The sequence below is a fragment of the Antechinus flavipes genome, chromosome 4, assembly GCF_016432865.1.
Source record: "Antechinus flavipes isolate AdamAnt ecotype Samford, QLD, Australia chromosome 4, AdamAnt_v2, whole genome shotgun sequence".
Lineage (NCBI taxonomy): Eukaryota > Metazoa > Chordata > Mammalia > Dasyuromorphia > Dasyuridae > Antechinus > Antechinus flavipes.
The window spans coordinates 270,923,518-270,943,807 of NC_067401.1; the positions used below are offsets into that span (position 1 = coordinate 270,923,518).

Consider the following 20,290-nt stretch of genomic DNA (forward strand, 5'->3'; position numbering starts at 1 on the left):
ACATATTTTGCTACTTAAAGTCTTCAAAAGAAAATTACCTTAAGGAAGAGGAAGATGATTGTGAAGAGATTACATCAAAGGAATTACCATTGATGAAATCACAGTTTGGGGTAGCTAGGTGGTACAGTGGAGAGAGCACCAGGCCTGAAGTCAGGAGGATCTGAGGTCAAATCTGGTCTCAGACACTTAACACTTCCTAGCTGTGTGACCCTGGGCAAGTCACTTAACCCCAAATTGCCTCAGGGGGGAAAAAAAAAGATGAAATCACAGATCTTTTAGGATATTGAAGCATTACTTTATGTTTGAAGATACCTATGATTTTATTGATACATTCAATTCAATTTAGCAAACATTAAGTGGCAAGGTGATATGGTCCAGGCATATAATATACTTTTTGGGGTCAAACCTATGGTCAGATTCTACCTCTGACATGAGTTTTATGACCTTGGTCAAGATACAGAACTTCTTTGTACCTCATTCAATCTAATATTTATTTCTCTACCAAATCCTAAAGAAACAATCGATACACATATGTCCTCTATAGGGATGTTACTTCTGGTAACTAGAAGGAAATATATATTTCAATATTTATATAGCTCCTAGGATTATAGATGTAAAGCTAAAAGGGATGTCGTATGTTCCTTTATTTCATAATTGTGGAAAATGAAACTTAGAGGGTTACTGCCTTCAAATCAAAGGACCTGGGTTCAAATCCCATATGTGATGGGTCCTACTTATATGATCTTGAATAAACCTGGGTTCAAATCCCATATGTGATGGGTCCTATTTATATGATCTTGAATAATTTATCTTACTTTGGTGAGCTTCAGGTTTCACATCTTTAAAATGAAGTATTGGACTAGATGATTTCTGAGATAACCCAACTTTTAAATGTGTGAATTTGTGATCCTAATTAACTACCCTAAGATTATTTAGGCAGTGAAATTTTGGTGTTTAATATCTTTTTAAAATAATCCTTTTTTTCTTTAAAATTCTCAGTTTTGCTATACATTATTACAAAATTACTACAAAATAGTTGCTTCTTTATTATTTCATCTTCTTCTACTTGTTTTGATAATTTGATTTTCTTCCCTCTTCACTTTACTTAAAATTCACTAAAGGTTTAATAGTTTTATTATTTCAAAGAACCATTTATCTGTTCTTAGCCATTTTGTTTTTAATTTTAACTACTATTACTCTAATTTTCAAGATTTCCTCTTTTGTACTTGTTATAGATTTACTTATGTTTATTTTTCAAACTTTTACAATGATATATTCAGATCATGGATCATTTAAAAATATACCTTAACAAAACAGAAAAAAAGTTGATAAGTTGAATAGCAAAATATTTTTTCCATTAAGGAATGCCTACCTGAAAATGCAGAAATTTACAATTCTGCCTCATCATTATCATCTATTTATATAGTGTGTTCTTTGATACACTCATTATTCTGCATAATATATACTCATTATTCATTTTGTCAGTTTTCTGCTTAGGTCTTATCTTTTGCTTGAGCTCACTATTTTAATTATTATTTTTTTTTTAGTAAATTATGACCTAATAGAATATGTAGCATTTCTTCATGTTTGTGTTTGTTATTATAATGTATATTCCTTAAATTTCACATTCAAAAGCCACCTTGAATCTTTTAGCTTAGAATACTAGCTTGTTACATGTTCATATTTACTTATCTTTTGTCATATTTATCCATCTCTGAGAGAAATATTAAACTTCTACTACTATAATTGTGTTATTATTTTATTACTTTCTTTAAAAAGCAATATTAGCTTTTCTGTTAGATGTTTAGACACTTGTCATCTTGAATGTGTTTACTGTTTAAATTAATTCATTGTCAATGGTTCTTTAAAGCATAATACAATTTCTTTGGTTTTTAATTATTTTTTGTCTACATCTTGCTTCAATTGTTATATGAAGCTCACAAAAAGAAAGTCCTTCTAGTAATGCAATTAGCCCCTGAACTTCAATTTATGAACTTAAAAGAATTTCCTGGGGCATTAAGAAATTGTGTCACACAGGGCCAAGATAACATAATCAAAATGTGTCAGAATGCTTGGAATGCCAGTTTAAAGCATTTGGATTTTGTTTACTGGAAAATAGGGAGCCTTTGATGCATTTTTAGCAGGAGACTGACACAACCAAATTTGAATAGTTAATACGGGAGCAGTTGTGAAGATTGGTTTCAAGGAGGAAAGAAACTAAGCTGGGAGATCAATTAGGAAACAAAATAGTCCTTTAGAGCAGAAATGAGGTCCTGGACATAGGGTAGTGTCACAGAAGATGGAAAGAAAAGGATAGATCCACGATTACTTTGTTATTAAAGTAGAATCAATTGTAATTGGCAATAAGTAAACTTGTAGGTCTGTGTAAAGAGAGCATTTCATACCAATCAACTAAGAAAAAAAAGATACACTTTATACATTTTGGTAAATTTTCTTTTGCAGTGTTTAACTTTTTATTTTTCAGAGAAAATGAATGATCTGCTTTATTTTAGGTATCTATAAATGAATATGGAATAGTTTAACAATATAATATTGGCATAGAAATAACAAGGTATAGGAAGTAAAATATAGGACCAAGAGTCAGGAAAAAATGGGTTCAAATGACATTCATGATGACAATGACTCATGTCTAAAAGTGAAATGTGCTAATTTGGAAGATAATGAGTTTGCTCAATTAGAAATCTTCAAAAAGTAATTATATGATAACTTGTGAATGGGACTTTCTTTCATATATAGGCTAGGCTAAGTGACTGCTAAGGTCCCTCCCAACTCTAAAGATTTATCTGAGTCTGATCTCCCCAAAATTTACCTACTATAAATTATAGATGGATTTTAATCCACGTTATAGACACAATTCTCATACTGGGAATTCCTGATTTTGTTGAAATCGTAGCTCCTTCATGCTTTCATTTGAATAGCAATGCACTATTTCCTTCATGGTTCTTAGTGTTGTAGACATTAAGGGCCAACTTTTAATCATGATTGCAACCATACTGTCTTAACTTAATTTACCTGTTGGCAGCAATTAATGGGCAGGGAACAATCCAGAGGAGGCACTAATACCACTATCACCCCTCTTTAGAACTTCTCCCAACTTTCTATGGAAAAAATCTCTCAATAATGGTAATAATAATTAATAATAATAAAAGCTAACATTTGCATAGCATTTTAAAGTTTGCATAAAGATTATATATGTTAATTCATTTGAATCCTCACAACTCTGTGAAATGAGTGCTATTATTATTCCTACTTTATAGATGAGGAAAATGAGAGAGAGAGAGAGATTAAGGGATTTGCCCAGATATAGGAGCTAGTTAAGTGTTTGATGTAGGATCGAATTCAGGTATTCTTGAGGTACAAGTCCTGTGCTCCCTTCACTGTACCATCTAGCTGCAAAGTAGTAATGAATTTGAAGGACAAGCTCATTCTGCCTCATCTTTTAGGTGATCCACCAAGAAGGCTTCAGGCTTTGGCCCCTAATAAACTCAGAGATTTCTTCTCCCTATAGATAAATAGAATCACTGACAACTTTCCCTCAAGCAACCAGCACAACCTACGGGTACCCAGGTCCTGGGAGTATTTGGTTTTTGTCTTATAAAATGGCCTATTTTGCAACAAATTCTTTTAATTAACATTTATTTACTGTCTCAAAGGATCTTTCCTACAAAGACCGACATTGGCATGAAGAGTGCTTCAACTGTGCCAAGTGTAATAACTCTTTGGTGGAAAAGCCTTTTGCTGCCAAGGATGAAACCTTGCTGTGTACTGAGTGTTATTCTAATGAGTATTCCTCCAAGTGCTTCCAATGTAAGAAGAACATTTTGCCTGGTAAGATAACAAGGACTCTTCACTCATTAAGTAAAAGTGTTGTCATATTACAGTTTTTAATTAAATTCAGGCACTTGAATAGATGAGCAGCTGACAAAGAATTACCCCTTAGTTTGAAGTGAGGCATCTTTCCAAAGATCATCTTGTGTTGCTTCTTGATTTAAAACAAAACCAAAAAACAACCTGAAAATTACTCTCTCCTCTTGGTACATAAGTAAGCTCCATTACCATGTGCTTCTCTTTAAAACTAATTTTATGGTCATGGGAAAACTTCAAAAAGTAGCAATAAGATAAATGTGAAGTCTCCCTGGAGTAACTGACCATATGCCAAGTTATCTAGTGTGAATGGGATCAGAAAAAAGTTGCTTAAACAGTCTCATTTGGCTTATCTCCAGTTTTTTGGAGCAAAGTTTTGGGACTTTCATATACTATCCATTTTCATAAAGACAAAAGGCCAGGATGAACCGAATTATAAGATTAATCCCTGCATTGAGAGATATATACAGCCTTTCTTATCCTGCTAGTGATGTTCTTTAGGCTCCAATACTCTTTATAAAAGAGTCATGTCCTGCTGGTTTTCAGAAAATAATTGATTTTGGGGTATGTCAATGTTCTAATCAGTTCTACAGTATGTTCCTAACATTGACCTCATAAACATTTTGTGGGAGAGCAGGTATTTGTCCTCAAAAAGATAGGGATGGATTCAGAGTATCCTTAACCTTGGTATAGGTCTAAGATTCATAAATTTATCTAGACCACTTGAAACTATTCATTCACTCCACTACTGTCACTTGTTGAAGGGTAATGTTTTCACGTCAATGGTATATATAGAGTACTCAGAGAGTGTTTTCAAGAAAAACATTGTATTTAGTGTTGGTAGACAACAATATATTTTCAAGAAACAGTACCAATTTAAATAATCCACCATCCGTCTCCCAGTCTACTCCTCCCTAACTTGAAAAAATACTCTCTAATAAATTGATATATGGCTGGATAAGATGGTATAGATTTGGTTAAACTTGTTTTTAAAATATTTTGATTTTTGTATTTTCAGGCTCCCGTAAAATGGAATTCAAGGGAAACGTATGGCATGAAACTTGTTTCGTTTGTCACTCTTGCCAAAAACCTATAGGAACAGACCCTTTAATCTCCAAAGAGAGTAAAAACTACTGTGTGCCCTGTTTTGAGAACCAGTTTGCTCCACGCTGCACTGGTTGCCAGAAGGTAATTACCTTTAAAAATTTGGAAAACATGGAATCTTGTAAGCTTACAGATTTTATATTTATACATGTACAAGGGCACAGATGAGGTCATTGGCTACTTTTGATTGTGAAATCAAACCTTTTCAGGAAAATATGCTCTTGCTGTAACTGTGGACACAAATTGGTTATTTCATCCTCCCCAAATCAGCTTAAGACTTTTGATATTCAGTTCCACTGACTGCTGTGAAACATGAATTCCTGTTTTCAAGGAGATATAGCCAAAAGCATTTTGAATACAAAATAGTTCTTAGAAAACAAATTTTGATCCTTTGAGTGTAACTGATTCAGAGAAATATGACTTTGGATCAGAAAGTGTTGAAGGAAGCCAATTTAAACAGGATGCTTGACTCTACACATTATACTCTGGCAATGCTAATGATCCCATGGTTAAAACCTTTTGTATTTCCAAGTTATTTGCTACTGGGCACTAGGCCCAAGGGAATTAAATGATCATTAGAAAAACTTTAGTCTTGACAGCAGGAAGGAAGAACACACAAAAAGAGGATTTTCTTTGTCCTGAGCTTAGAATTCCAGAGATGGTCAAAGTATCATGTGACCTAGTAGTATCCTGAGTTCTTCATCCAAAAAAAGTCCATTTTGAAGAGTATAAACTTCCTTCAATTCCATTTTTTTCTCCAATTTTTTTGTGTGAAAAAAAGTCTACTGTTTTATTAATTCAATGAAACTGGTCTCCATACTATTAATGATTGTCACAATGCTTTACCCTCCATTTAACCTGTGAAGTATTTATTTGTGAATGCAATAATAAACAATATGCACAGAAAAAGTAAGACATGGCAAGTCACTGGTTTAAGATAGAGATTTTCAAAAAAAAAATTATGTAATAGGGCAAAATGTACATGGATTCCTCCCCTATCTGTTCTCACTCTCATCTACCTACCATATGTCTATGTCTACATTTGAAAATATGTATTGTCCAAGACCTATGATTTCACTAGTGAATTAAGTTTCATAGTGATGAAATTTCCTCTATCAATGCATATATGAAAAGTTTCTGACGCTTTACAGCCTTAGATGGTTGCTTGGGTCACTGAGAGAAAGAAGGCACAAAAACCATGAATAGGAAGGGAACATCCAGTCTTTGTTTTATGAATATCTATGCTTAGGAACTTATAGACTTACTGAGTAGCACAAAACCAGAATATATTGGAGCATGGACTTCAACTCATGTGGTCCTGACTCCAAAGTTATACATTCATTATATTCAATATCCATTATGTATTGTCCTATAAACAAATACACACATATATATGTGCATGTTTATAATATATACAGTCAACATATATTCATGACATAACATTATTTATATATATATATATATATACATATATATATACCCTCATATATGTATATATGGATATATATAAATATGTATAGTATACATGTATGTATGTGTATATATACATATATATGTATACACACACATATATATGTATGTGTATATATATATATATATATATATATATATATATATATATACACACTTCTTTAGAGAAGGAATTGTTTCATTCCCTTTAATTTTAAAACATCACCAACTCAACTTGATAAATTCTTTTAAAAATTTTTTTTTTTTTTTTTTTGGCAAGGCAATAGTTGTTAAATGACTTGCCCAGGGTAACAGAATTAGTAAATATCAAGTATCTGAAGCTAGATTTGAATTCAGGTCCTTCTGACTCCAAGACCAATGCTCTATCACTGTACCACCTAGCTGTCTGTACCTGATAAAATCTTACTGATAGATTCTATACCTATGTCTAATCATTTCTTCATTAATATCCTCCCCTTATGACTCATTGTAACATGGAGAAGGACACTAATTCAATCAAAATCCTACTGTGCTGGAGTGGAGCAGCTAGGTTGTACAGTGGGATAAAACAGTCAGACCCAAAAGAACTGAGTTTAAATACACCTTTCAGATATCTACTAACTGTGTGAACTTGGACAAGTCACTTAATCCTGATTGCCTCAGTTTCCTCATCTGTTAAAAAAAAAAAAAAAAAAACCTGGAAAAGGAAATGGCAAACTATTCTGGTATCTTGCCAGGAAAACCCCAAGTGGCGAGCCACAAAGAGTCCAGTATGACTGAACAACATCATGCTAAAAAGGCTTCAGTTATGAGCCTGGAAATGGATCCACATGTCTGTCAGCCAAAGATCAGTCTAACTAAATTTTAAAGAGATTCATCATAAGATTAGTTGTAGAGAAATGTACTTTTTGGCTCTTAAAGACTTTTAAAAAAATTCTTAAATTGACCACATTACAGAAGGATAACAATTTCCATCTGTAGAGAGATTCCCCGTGTTGGCCCTTCAAATATTAAAGTGTAAGAGCATATGTACACTGCTTATGGTGAGATACCAATGAGATTTCCCCAACATGAATGATAATACAGCCACAAATAAAAGGCATATCAAGGTCCTTAGAATGCATATAAATAGGAAATTAGACTTTGAGTGAACTATAGGAATACTTGAGAAGCATGGCACTGATTTAGAGAACTGTTTCACCCATTGAGAGATGGGGCTCCCTGATATAACAGACTGATATATAGTTTAAAAGTATTCATTCAAGCCCAAGGTATAATTTTATTTCAGAGACAAGGTTCTATACCTGGGATGCATGTATAAATTTCAGAAGGTTTGTGACTTCAGTTGGGGGAAAAATTTACATTGTTTATTTTCATTAATTTTTCATAGAAATTTAGTTTTTCCTCCTATTATGAATATAGGCAACAAACTATTATTCTGAAAGGGGCTTCCTAGACTTTATCAGACTGCCAAAAAGGTTTTTAACACATGAAAAAATGTTAAGAACTTGTGGTCTAAAAGAAAAAAAAAGATTTGACATTCCTTAGCTAAATGTTCTGTGTACTTTAGGCCAAGATAGATTCATGGGAATGATAGAAAAGTACTAAACACACAGCACAGTTTGTCTTCATACTAAAGGGCCTGAGGTGGGGACTTCCCTGCTTAATCAAAGGAGAAGTATGACCTGAGTGCAAAAAACTTACATTTTGTCAGAGCAGGGGCCTCATGGCTATATATAGGACTTTTTTTTAGGATTATCAAGAATTTTTGAAATGTTTACATTGGATAAGAAACAGGGTAAACCTTGCCAGGTCCCCCCTCCACTACCACCACCCACTCCCAAAAGGCTTCCTTTGAACTTAGAATTCACATATCTTCTAAGGCAAACTGAGTAATAAATATGTATCTGGCCAATATGAGGCCAAACTTAAGAAAATGTTTTGCAGGCAAAGGTCTTTGACATCTAGAACTTTAAAAAATGTTTGTTATTGTTATTAGTGTTAGCCATGAGTTTTTATTTTGGAAAGTAGAAATTTTTTGAAAAACCCAAAAATATTCTGAATCTCAAATCTCTTGGATTAAAATGAAATAAAAACTTGAGTTAAAATAGAAATGTGTGTTATACATATATAAAATTCCCTGATCCCTCACTTAATTATCTATAATCTACAGAGTTGGAAAAGCCTTATTACATTTATTTTATCAAAGATGAACTTGTAATAAAAACCACAAGATCATTCAGGGCAAAACTTAGAGAAATGAGAAGGTAGAAATCCTTGGCCTAATCTTACACCACTCTACCTCCCACTAAGGGCCAGAATACAATCCAAATGATTCTAAATGCAAGAGAGTTTCTTATTCCTAATTAAACAGTCTGTGATGTGTGTGTGTCTGGTCCTGATTTGCTATGAATGCTACTTTTATTTGAGTTTTCAATCTATTAATCTTTGCTTGCTAGTTATTTTATGGAACGGTTAAAAGAAACTCTGAATTCTGCTTTGGTTGTCAACAAAAAGCCAGCTTTTTTTGAAGTCTGTGAGAATTATTTTAAATTGCTTTATTTCTTACCATAAAACATCCCATTTACTTATGCTGAGCAGCTTTTAAAAGTTGTTTTGTTTCAATCAGAGAAAAATCCAACCCTCCTCTTTCTTTACTTCCAAAAGAAAAAAAAAAAGATAATCTTATAACTAACATAACAGAAATCATTTTCTACAGAAGAATAAACCCAGAGGAAATCAACCCATGAATTGATTGTATAATAGATGTCCTCTACAGAGATCTTATAGAGTAATTTGCATAAATTCACAGGAGCAATCTAAGTTGTCACATTGCTCCATGTATCATATAAGGTTTGCATGGGCTCATTCCAGAGTAGGCAACTTCAAACCATTGGCTTAATAGTCTCTATTTATCACATTAAGAAAAAAATATTTGAAGTATGATTTCCTTGATGCAGACAACTCCTAGTGCAGAAAGGTATCTGCCCTTCAACTTTATAATCTTAGAAAGTTGTTAAAGCCTTCACAAAAAGGTCACATTAAAACTTATGATTATTTGGGTGTACTGCACTTTGGCCTTAATCTACTCACCAGATCATGAATTGTTTTGTTGCAGATAGTGGGTGCTTAACCAAGCTTTGCTAAATTTAAATTGAATTTTAGGGGAAAATACATGACTTCAAATGCTTTGGAGTTTGGGGGATGGGGATGGGAAATAAAGGCCTTAATTTTACATTCTTGCAAGAATGGGTGCCTAAGTTAGTAAACACACCTCAGAAACTCCAGATGCACAAATCCCTCCCCTGATTTCCCATTAATTGGATGTTACAGACCTCCACCCCTTCATTACATAGCCAGTCCCCACCCCAGAGTTTACATTCTAGAAAGGAAAAATAATAGCTGAGGGCAAGGGACAGGCCATCAGGGGATTGGATTTTTGAAGGAAGGCAATATCCTCTTGCAAATTGATATAATTACTATATACTATATAGTATATTGTAATAATAAACAATAACTAGCATTTCTATAGTGCTTAAAGATTTGCAAAGCATTTTACATACCTTCACTTAATCTTCTCAACAACCCTTTTAAGCAAGTAGAAATTTTTACTTTCATATTATAGATGAGGAAACTGAGTCTGAAAGAAGTTTAATAATCTGCCCAGTTTACATAGCTAAAATATGAGTGAAACAGAATTAAACATGATGGCTTTTTGACTCTCAAGTCCAGCAGTCTACCCAAATAGGCCATTCAGCTGCCTGAATTAGTATGGAGATGAGTTAGAAAGGGAAAAGGCATAAGCATTTCTGTTTCTCATGATGTGTCAGGCAGGCACTAGAATGACCCATTTGCCCAGAGCAGCAAGGAGTAAAACACTCTTCTCTAATAGGGGCTCAACATGTTCATCTTGTTTTGTTTTCCCTAAACTAGGTGATAACTACTGGAGGAATGACTTACCATGATGAGCCCTGGCACAAGGAATGCTTTCTGTGTACTGGATGCAATAAACAACTATTTGGAGAAAGTTTCGTTTCCAAAGATGATCATCCATATTGCCAAGATTGCTATGCCACCCTCTATGCCCAGAGATGTGAAGGCTGCACCAAACCCATTACTGGTGAGTTTCCTCATACTTTTTTGTAGCCCTTTCACAGACAAGCTATGATTTCACTTTAGAGAGTTGAACTCAAAAGACAAATTTAACTGATCTTATTTATACATCAGAAAATAATATTCTTATAACATCATTCAATATATTCAATTATTTAATAATAATATTCAATATGTAGCACTTCAATCTAGCCCTCAATAGGTATTTACTGAGTACAACAAAACATCCAGCAAAAAGATATGGTCCTTCCCCACAAGAAACCTTTTAGACTAGCTGGGGAAAAATGATCAGCAGAATATAAGCTTCATGAGGGGCAAGGACTATTTCATTTTTATCTTTTTCTTCCCAGGACCTAACACAGTATTTTGTCCATAGTAGTTACCTATTGAAGTGAAAGGCAGTTAAGGAATCAGCAGTCGTCAATAAGCGTTTAATAAGTGCTTATTATGTGCCAGGGAAGGGAATAAACATTTATATAGAACCTAGGTACTAAGCACTTTTTTCTTTTCTTTTTTTTCCAAAATATCTCATTTGAACCTCACAAGAAACCACTGAGGTAGGTGCTCTTATTATCACCATTTTACACTTGAGGAAACTTAGGCAAACAGATGTTAAGTAACTTGTCCAGAGTTACACAGCTAGGATTTGAGGTTAAAATTGAATTTCAGGTCCAGTGCTGTGGTACTAAGCTTGGGATATAAAAAGGGGCAAAAATAGGTGTGAACCTATATCTATAGGGTGGATTTCATAAATGAAATGGGCTTTTAGAGTTAGGTCCTAAGGAATCCTATATCTCATACCTGAAACAGATCTCTAGATCATTTAGGCCAGTCACCTCATTCTATAGATAAGGAAGCTTATCTGTATAAGAAAGATTGATTTACTTGCCCAAGATCACACATTATGTATCAGTGGCAAAATTTGAATTCAAGTCTTCTGATTCCAGACCTGGGCATTTTCTGCTCTATCATACTACTTTCCGGAATTCTTTTAGAATACCCTAGCTCAGCTAAAATAGCCATCCTACAAGAAGCCTAATCTGATTCCTTTGTTTACCAAAAAACCATAGTATTTATTTTGTATTTCATATTTACTTATATGTATAAAGTATTTCTTCTTTCAATACAAGATAAACTCCTCTAGGGTGGGAACTGCTTTTTTTTTTTTTTTTTTTTTTTTTTTTTGCCTTTGTATTCCAGCAGTTAATATAATGTTTGGTAATTAATGCTTGCTGAATAAATGAATGAATTGAATGGAATGAGCAAAATTTGGAAAGATTGAGGAGAGGCAGTATTTATAAATGAGAATCTAAAACGATTGTCTACAAGGCCAATAGGACCTTCAAAAATGCAAGAGTTTAATTAAATGCAAGTATTGATATGAATAGCCCAACATGGTAATTAGGTAGTTTGTACAGGTCAGACATTCATTAATCAGAATTTAAAATCCTGCTAACAAGTATGGTATTCTATTTTCTCTCTGTTCACTTGAAATGAGTTTTAATTAAGAACTGGCCAGAAAGCCAAAAGATAGTGTTCTACTAAAGGAACAAAACACCTGTAAAAATGATCTGAAAATAAAACAAATTGTAAATTGATCCATGATGAATAAATTTCCATGAATAAAATCAACATTACCTTTCCCTCAGAGACCCTGCTGAAATGTTAATCATAGACCAGGAGAACCACAGCTTGCCAGACACCTGTTCAAGTACACACAAAGCAGCAGCTCATCTTAGAAGCAATTTATGGACACATTTAGCAGTGTGGCAGAACCATATTTTTATCCCCACTCCCAGTCTATACAGGCTCCTGGAGCCTACTACCATTTCCAAGATTAATATTTGTATATTATACTCAATTTTTTTCACTCTGTTTTGGTGACATGATTAAAGAATCACAATCCCTTCACATTCCTATTTTTTCCCTTCATATCCAATCTCAAGGATATTAAGAAATACAAAGCAGACATTCCACCATCCCCCACTGAGAAAGAAAAAAGGGCCATGTAACTTGTCTGGTGTTCAGTTTTGAATGTAAAATGAAGTGGACCAGATAGATTCTAAGATCTCTTTTAGATCTAAATCTATGAATGTATGATTCTAAAGTACCACTCTTCTTTGGACTGGAAAAGCTACCTTTACATATATGTTTGAATCATTCCAGGCTTCACAGTAGAAATCTAACATCCAACCTCAAAATTGGAGGACAATTGGATGGAAACTAAACCCTATAAGGAGGCAAGCCTAAAAGTCTTCCCAAACTGCTTGATAAACCTCTTCTATCTACTTGCCACCAGGGAAATCCTTCTTAACCAGTAGATTTACTTTGTATTTTATACATTTTGGAGGGTGGGGAGAGTAGCTACTGTTAGTACTTCCCAACTGTAAAAGAAAGAATCACTTAGTTTGCTTGTGATTTCTAATTAGGAGCACTAAACTGGTCCCAAGATATGTACTTTATTTATTTGTTTATTTAAATTCTTAGCCTTGGTATGGCTTAACAAACCAAGACATCTGGTTAAGAAAAAACATCAGTCAAATATTTTCCATCTATCCCTAAATATACAGATGTTTGAAATGATACAAATTAAATACCAGATGTTTGACTTTTTATTCTATCTGAATTAGTGGTAGTTACAGCAAGGTGACCCTGAAGCCACATTATAACCACCGTTAACCAAAATAACTGGGCACCGGTTTATTCTGTTATATGGTAATATTCTAATACAAAAAAAAAGTTTTACATAGAAGCAGCACATGTGAATTGAGAGCCAAAGTATGATAGTTCAATCATCATCTGTCTGAAAAGTCTGAAAATATACACATAGAATCCAGGTTAGAAAGAGCTTGATCTTGGGTGTGTATAGGAGATACATTAAATAGCACAACCAATTCACATATTAAAGGAGAGTCACCATTGCAGATATATTTTTAAAAGGTTATGTACATAAATTCATATATTCACACAGATTTGGACATAATATACACATATATTCACATATATTATGTCTATGATATATATACATCTATATATATATATATATATATATAAAATTTAATAAGTTACTTTCGCTAGATATTGTCAAATTGACAAAGAATTCTGTAACAAGTGGCAAATGCCAGACTCTTTAGACTACTGAAAAAAATAATATGCAAAATTGGCAAAAATAATCAATTACTTGGAATCCAAAAAATCTAAGTGTTCAAATAACTGGATTTTTATATTCTCCACTCACAGCATTTTTTTAAGTAAAAAGGGGAAAATGAGTGTATATGAGAGTGAGAGAGCGGCAGAGGCAGAGGCAGAGGCAGAGAGAGGAGAGACAGAGAACACAAAAAAGAGAGGAGAGGAACATATGCTTATATGATTTTTGTGTGAGCTCTAAGAATTATCTATCAGTTTTCTCAGCCAGGTTATTTGCCACAGAAAACAGCAATGGTTATGAAGAACTCTGGGGAAAAAACATTCTCCCAACTTATATCAACTGAGCTGTAACTTATAATCTTAAGAACTGGCTAAAGCACTAAGAGAGAGGTTAAGTGATTTTGTCAAAGTCACACAGCTAATGCTGTATATGTGTGTCAACATCAGACCTTGAATTGAGGCTTTCCTAACTCACTATTGCCTCATTTTAACCATTATGCCTCACTGTCAGTCAAGGTGATCTTTGGGATTTTTTTTGAAAAGCAACTTTCAAAGTTTATTATTGTCAAAAAGGATTCGGTCCAGCCCTATATCTTTTTTATTTTTACATACTATAAAATGAGAAACCATCTTCATGTTGTTAGATTGAAAGCCTGAATTAGCTAATACAGCAAATAAATGTTAAATCATGTTCATTTTAACTTTAGTCTTTTTAAAAAATTAGCCATCCATGTTGTATGTCTCTGTATGTATGTGAAAGCAGAATGTATGTGTATATATACATATATACACACATTCATATAGTAGATAATATATAAAAGAAAGCATAACATGTATATAATAGTGTTATACATAGATGTATAAGATACTATATATACATTATGCATTATATACATACATATATGTGTGTGTCTTTTCTGTTTTGCCCTATATTGAAATAAGCATTCTGCCTGCCTTTAGCAAAATTCAGGTAATACATTCTCAAGGTTACACACTCTGTAATTCATATCTTGTTGTCCTCTGGGTCAATATATTCTGTATCTGTTGAAATCCTCCGGGAATATCCTTAAGTGTGAACCCAAGATTAGAGTTGTTCCCTGATGGGTTTTGCAACATCCTTTATTCAATTCAAAAAAGTTCCCTTTTTGTTTAATTAACAGTTTTGTTTGTTTAACAAATTGTTTGAACTGACCAAGAATCCAGAAAGCTAAAAGAACATATGATGGAATTTTAAAGATATTCTGAAGGTTCTAAGTACTAACTTACTCTGCACTTTGTCTCCTATAATTCTACCACTTTAGCATCAATCTACCTTAGAGGGGAACTCCACCTTGTACATAAAGAATAAATAGACATATACCTAAGCTTCCACATGGCAGCTCCAACATTATAGTGTGCACAGTGCCAGGCCTGGAGTCAAGAAGATTCATCTTAGCGAATTCAAAAATGTCTTCAGACACTTACTAGCTATGACCCTGGCCAAGTTACATAACCCTTTTGCCTCAGTTTCCTCATCTATAAAACGAGCTAAAGAAGGAAATGGCAAATCACTCTAGTTTCTATGCCAAGAAAACTCCAAATAGGGTCATGAAGAGTTGGAAATGAATGAAATAACTAATGAGAAAGCTTCCATGTGTTTGCCTGTACAAATGGGGACACTGAAAAACCTATTAGTTCCTGATTTGTTCTAAAACAGTCATAGGCTAAGGTTGTTTAAGTGGGACTGTCCACTAATCATTGAGTCATTTTTTTCATCATTAAAACAACTGAAATTTGATGGAACTAGAAGACCATCAAGGAGAATTCAAGAATAATACATTTATTGACCACTCTCACATGGTTAAATATTGACATCAAGCAAAAAGTGCTATAAAAATAATTATTCTAGAAGCAACTTCCAGGGATCATCTCATTTAACCCAATCTTCCTCCAAATATATAAGAGAGAGAGAGAGAAAAGAGAGAGAGAAAAGAGAGGAGATTAAGCTAGTTACAGAAATTTTATCATCAATTCATCTTACATTAAGCAAAAGAAAACAAAAGTCATTTCTTTATAAAATATGATTGTTAGGATAAAAAAGCACATCTTGAAAACCTTAAGTAGTCTAAAATATTGATGCAGTATAAAGAAATATGAGCTTTATATACTTCAAAAGAAACTCAAGTAAAAGTTGATTTTTTTCCCTTATCAAAAAATGTTCTGCCATCATTTTATATATATTTTAGAGTAAGGAAAGTCCAGAAAAATGGTACAATGAGAAAAGTATTGACAGGACACTGGGGTTCTAATCCTTTCTCTTCTGCTTATTACTTATGTAACCTTAAAGAAATCACTTAATCTCTTAGTGCTTCAGTTTCTGCATCTATAAAGTGAGGGATTTGGATTCCCAGCTCTAAATCTATGAGTCTTATAAACTTATGATTCCTAATCCCTTTCAGTTCTGACATGCTATAAGTCTATAGAAAGACAAAAGCTTATGGTCTCTTCAAAAGGAATCACTAATGTCATAGCATTGTGTTCTGTGCAAATGAAATCTGACTTGTCTGTCATGCAAGGAGGAAATCTTTCTCTTATGGTATCCAGTTAATAGATGATCTCATTTTCTATAAAGAAGTCTTCCTGCCAGAGAGTAAATGAAAATCTGAGAACTGAGCGATTTGGTACTCTCTTAAAAGTTAGGTCAGGCCTATTTCAAATCACTGCTACCAGCTGCTTCTGTTTTAATGTTCAAATTTAATTTGAGATGAACTACCTTGATGTCTCTCTGCTACATGAATAAGGCATATTTATGAACTTGAGAAATACTCCTGCATATGGAAACCCTGAAGAGATTGAGCATGATGAGCTGTTTGTGAATAACTTGAATATAATTAGGACACTAGGGCAAAATTCAATGGTTTTTTTAGAGATTTTTTTTAAACTTCATTTGAACCAATCAGCACAAAATTGATATACCTGTGCTTCATGGATTTTGGGGCTCTTTCTCTCTCTCTCTGTATATACATATATATACATATATATGTATATATACATACATATATATATATATTTATATTTAAAGCATTAGTTTCATAGATAGTTGGTACAGTGTAGAGAATTGGAATTAGGAATTAGGAAGACACCTCTTCTGGAGTTCAAATCTGGCCTCAGATACTTACTACCTGAGTGTGACCCTGGGTTAACTTATTTAACCCTATTTGCCTCAGTTCCTCTTCCATAAAAATGAACTGGAGAAGGAAATAGCAAGCCAATCTAATATGTTTGCTGAGAAAACTTTCAAATGGGGTTAGGAAGAGTGAGACATGATTGAAATGATGATGCAAAGGATTGTAAAACTAGTTTAAGAAAGATGAGAAAATTTTGATATAAGTTCTCTCTAAAATGTAAAATGCTTGCCAAGAAAAAAAAGACTAGAAATAAATGTGTTGGAAATCAATCCCCTATTATGCAAATATGCATCATCATGCTCTAAAAAAGTTATGGGAAGCAAAAATGCTAACACTGGCACCTAGGTTTGGGGCTTGAGTGACTGGGAAGGATGATGTAGTACTGTTCACAGTAACAGGGAGTTGGGAAGAAGGAGGAAAGTTTGGGAGAAGGAAGATAAAGAATCTAGTCTTGGACATTTTGAGTTTAAGATGTATAAGAGACATCTAATTTTACATGCCCAATAGGCATTTAGATATTTCATGGAATCATAAAATATTTGAGCTGATAGGAACATTAGCAATCACCTAGTTTATTCCCTGACTCCTCAAATTGAGGTACAAAGAAGGGACATTAATCCACTTCAAATCATACAGCTAGTGAATGGTAAACCCCAAGAATGAATCCAGTCCTATAACTCTTCTAAGTAGTACTCTTCCAAAAACAGTAAGGTGCAAGATTCTTACAAATGAGAAATGTGGAAATATGAAAAAGTTCATATGGAATAAAGCAAAGCAAAATAAGTATTTCAGTTCTGACCTGAAATGATGAAGGTCTTCCCTTCCCAGACTGATCTTTCTCTCTCTCTCTCTTTTTTTTATTTCTTGTAGTATGTAAAAGAGGCCATTCTTTGCCTCCTTTTTTATCTAGATTTAATCACTGAATAATGTTGTCTCAGACAAACTAAAACCTAAGACCCTAGCTTAAAAAGGCCAATGTCTCCCACTGAATCTAGGCCCATTTCCAGTGGTCCTAATCTGTCTTATCCTGGAAGAGTGAGGATAGTAACTTTGGAAGTAAAATCAATTCACTTACAAGTCAACACTTTCCTGATGTTATTGGTTCTCTTTGTGAAAAGACAAACAACAATAATTATTCCTAAAGCAAAGTGCCCAGTAACTCTTAAGAGAGTTTCTTTTTCTTCACTTATAAAAAGATGCAAGAGATTACTACAAGGATCTAAGCATCTCAACTGGTATGTTTGACAACATTCAGCTATCTCTGCTCCTAAACACAAGAATGCCTCATGAAGTTCAATGGAAGGAAAACAAAATGCCATAATAAGTCTTAATGCAGAAGTTGGATGACCATTTGTGGAGATGCTATTGAGGAATATGCATAGAACTAAGTGATTTCCAAGGTTCCTTTTATAATTCTTAGAATTGGGCCTCGATTTGCCAATCTGTAAGATGAAATTCAACATATTCAAAATTCATTCTTTCCTACAAAAGGCTCCCTTCTTCCTAATTTCCCCATTCCTTTTGATGATACCACCATTCCCCCAGGTGATTTCTAAGGTAGCTTCTACTCTTGATCTATTATTCTCTGAATATAATATTTAACATTCATCATCAGTGAAATACAAATGAAAGACCATGTAGATCACAATATGGAGATGATTTTTGCCCACAAAAATCCATGCCCTTGGCTCCTTTTAAAGCCCCCATAATCCCACTAAGTCATTACCAAACATCCTTGATGAGCACAACTGAATTCAACATTCCTTGGCAAGACTGGGAAAGGGGAGGGATCATGTGGAAGTGTGACACTGTATACCTTATACCCTAATTCCATGTTCTATGAACTTGAAGTTGAGATGGTGGGACAAATTCAGCATTCAATTACTCACTGGAAAGGAGGGTTTAGGTGTAGCATACCCTTAAGGTTTCCTGCTTAGCAGGTCTCACTACTCATGCCCCAAAACAACTTGGTATCAAGTGTATAGTAAAGGTGCCATTGTGCAGGAAAAACATATGGAAGCATGGAATATCAGGAAATATAGATCTTTTTAAAAGACAAATTTTAATTTTTATTGATATCTTTTGTTTTTACATCATTTGTATTTCTAAATATATTCTTTGTTCCTCCCCTAATCAGTGAGCTTTCCCTTGTAAGAGAATATATTAAAGAGATAAAATAGAAAAAAAGAAAGCAATGAGGAAAACCAACCAATATATCACACAATGCAGTGTTCCTTATAGCACTTCACTTCTCCAGTAACAGAATGGGATAGAATCACAGATTTAGAGCGGAGAAGGACTTCTAAGACCCTCTGGTCCAAACTTTTCACAGTTAAGAATGCTGAGGCTCGGGGATGCTAACTTATTGGCCCATCATCACAGAAGTAATATCGGGGGGGTTAGGTTCAAATCCAGGTCCTCTTAGTCCAAAACCAGTGCATTTCCCCCACCCCAATCTGTACCATATGGTACCACAATACTCAGTCTCTTCTATGACCCTTCTACAGAGACAAACTTGATGATTAGAATGCTGTAGAATTATTTTATGTTTTGCTATTTGCATTGCTGAAATCATTTAATATATTCCTTTCTTGGTTCTGCTTGCTTTATTCTGCATCAGTTCACAAAAGATATAGATTTATTTTCATTGTGATCCAATGACAATGTTTACTATATAACTTTATATTTTTTTTTATCTTTTCTCAATGTCATTTTCTTTTTTGAGTTTGGGGATATATGGCAGTAGGGAAGGTGTTTACATTTCTGTTTCACTATTTGCTTTTTCTGTGTGTAATGGAAGAACTTGGTTTGCAAATGCATTTGGTGAATTCAGGAATCCTTCTCTAGAACAGATTATGGGGCTTGAAAGTAGATTATACTGGGTTGATGTTTCTTGCCTACATGTGAAAAAATGTGTTTTCTTCTAAATTCCTTCCTAGCTCTCGGAAGCCCCCAGTACATCTCATTCCAGGAACGACAATGGCACAGCGACTGCTTCAAATGTGGAAAATGCAATGCCTCATTAGTGGGCCAAGGCTTCCTGACTCATCAGGAAGCCATTCTCTGCAGGGAATGTGGTTCCAACACAGAATCTGAGATCTGAGTGGCGCAACTTACCTTTCACTTGTGTTTCTTGAGGGTTTCTCGTTCACTAAATTTAGAACTCACTCAAAGTCAAAGTAAGATCTTGTTATTGTTCAGTTGTTGCAGGCATATCTAACTCTTCATAATCCCCATTTGAAGTTTTCTTGGCAAAGGTACTGAAGTGTGACTTCCTTTTCCAACTCACTTTACATATGAGGAAACTGAGGCAAACAGGATTAATTTGTCCAGGGTTCCTCAGCTACTAAATGTCTGGGACTGTATTTGATTCCAGGCCTGATGTTCTACCTACCATGCCATCTAGCTATCTTGAATTCAAGATA

The 20,290-nt window shown here is 34.0% G+C and overlaps 1 protein-coding gene across 3 annotated transcripts in view; it reads left to right on the forward strand.

The window, feature by feature from the left end:
- The window catches only part of FHL5 (four and a half LIM domains 5), a 75,170-nt gene extending 55,126 nt beyond the window's left edge, over positions 1 to 20,044 (forward strand). For all 3 annotated transcript variants that reach the window (XM_051997428.1, XM_051997429.1, XM_051997427.1), the window contains 4 exons: positions 3,675 to 3,849; positions 4,904 to 5,073; positions 10,372 to 10,558; positions 19,805 to 20,044. In XM_051997428.1, the coding sequence (XP_051853388.1) occupies positions 3,675 to 3,849; positions 4,904 to 5,073; positions 10,372 to 10,558; positions 19,805 to 19,968 (696 nt within the window). In that variant the 3' untranslated portion in view covers positions 19,969 to 20,044. The remainder of the gene's footprint in view (positions 1 to 3,674; positions 3,850 to 4,903; positions 5,074 to 10,371; positions 10,559 to 19,804) is intronic.
- The last annotated feature ends 246 nt before the right edge of the window (positions 20,045 to 20,290 follow it).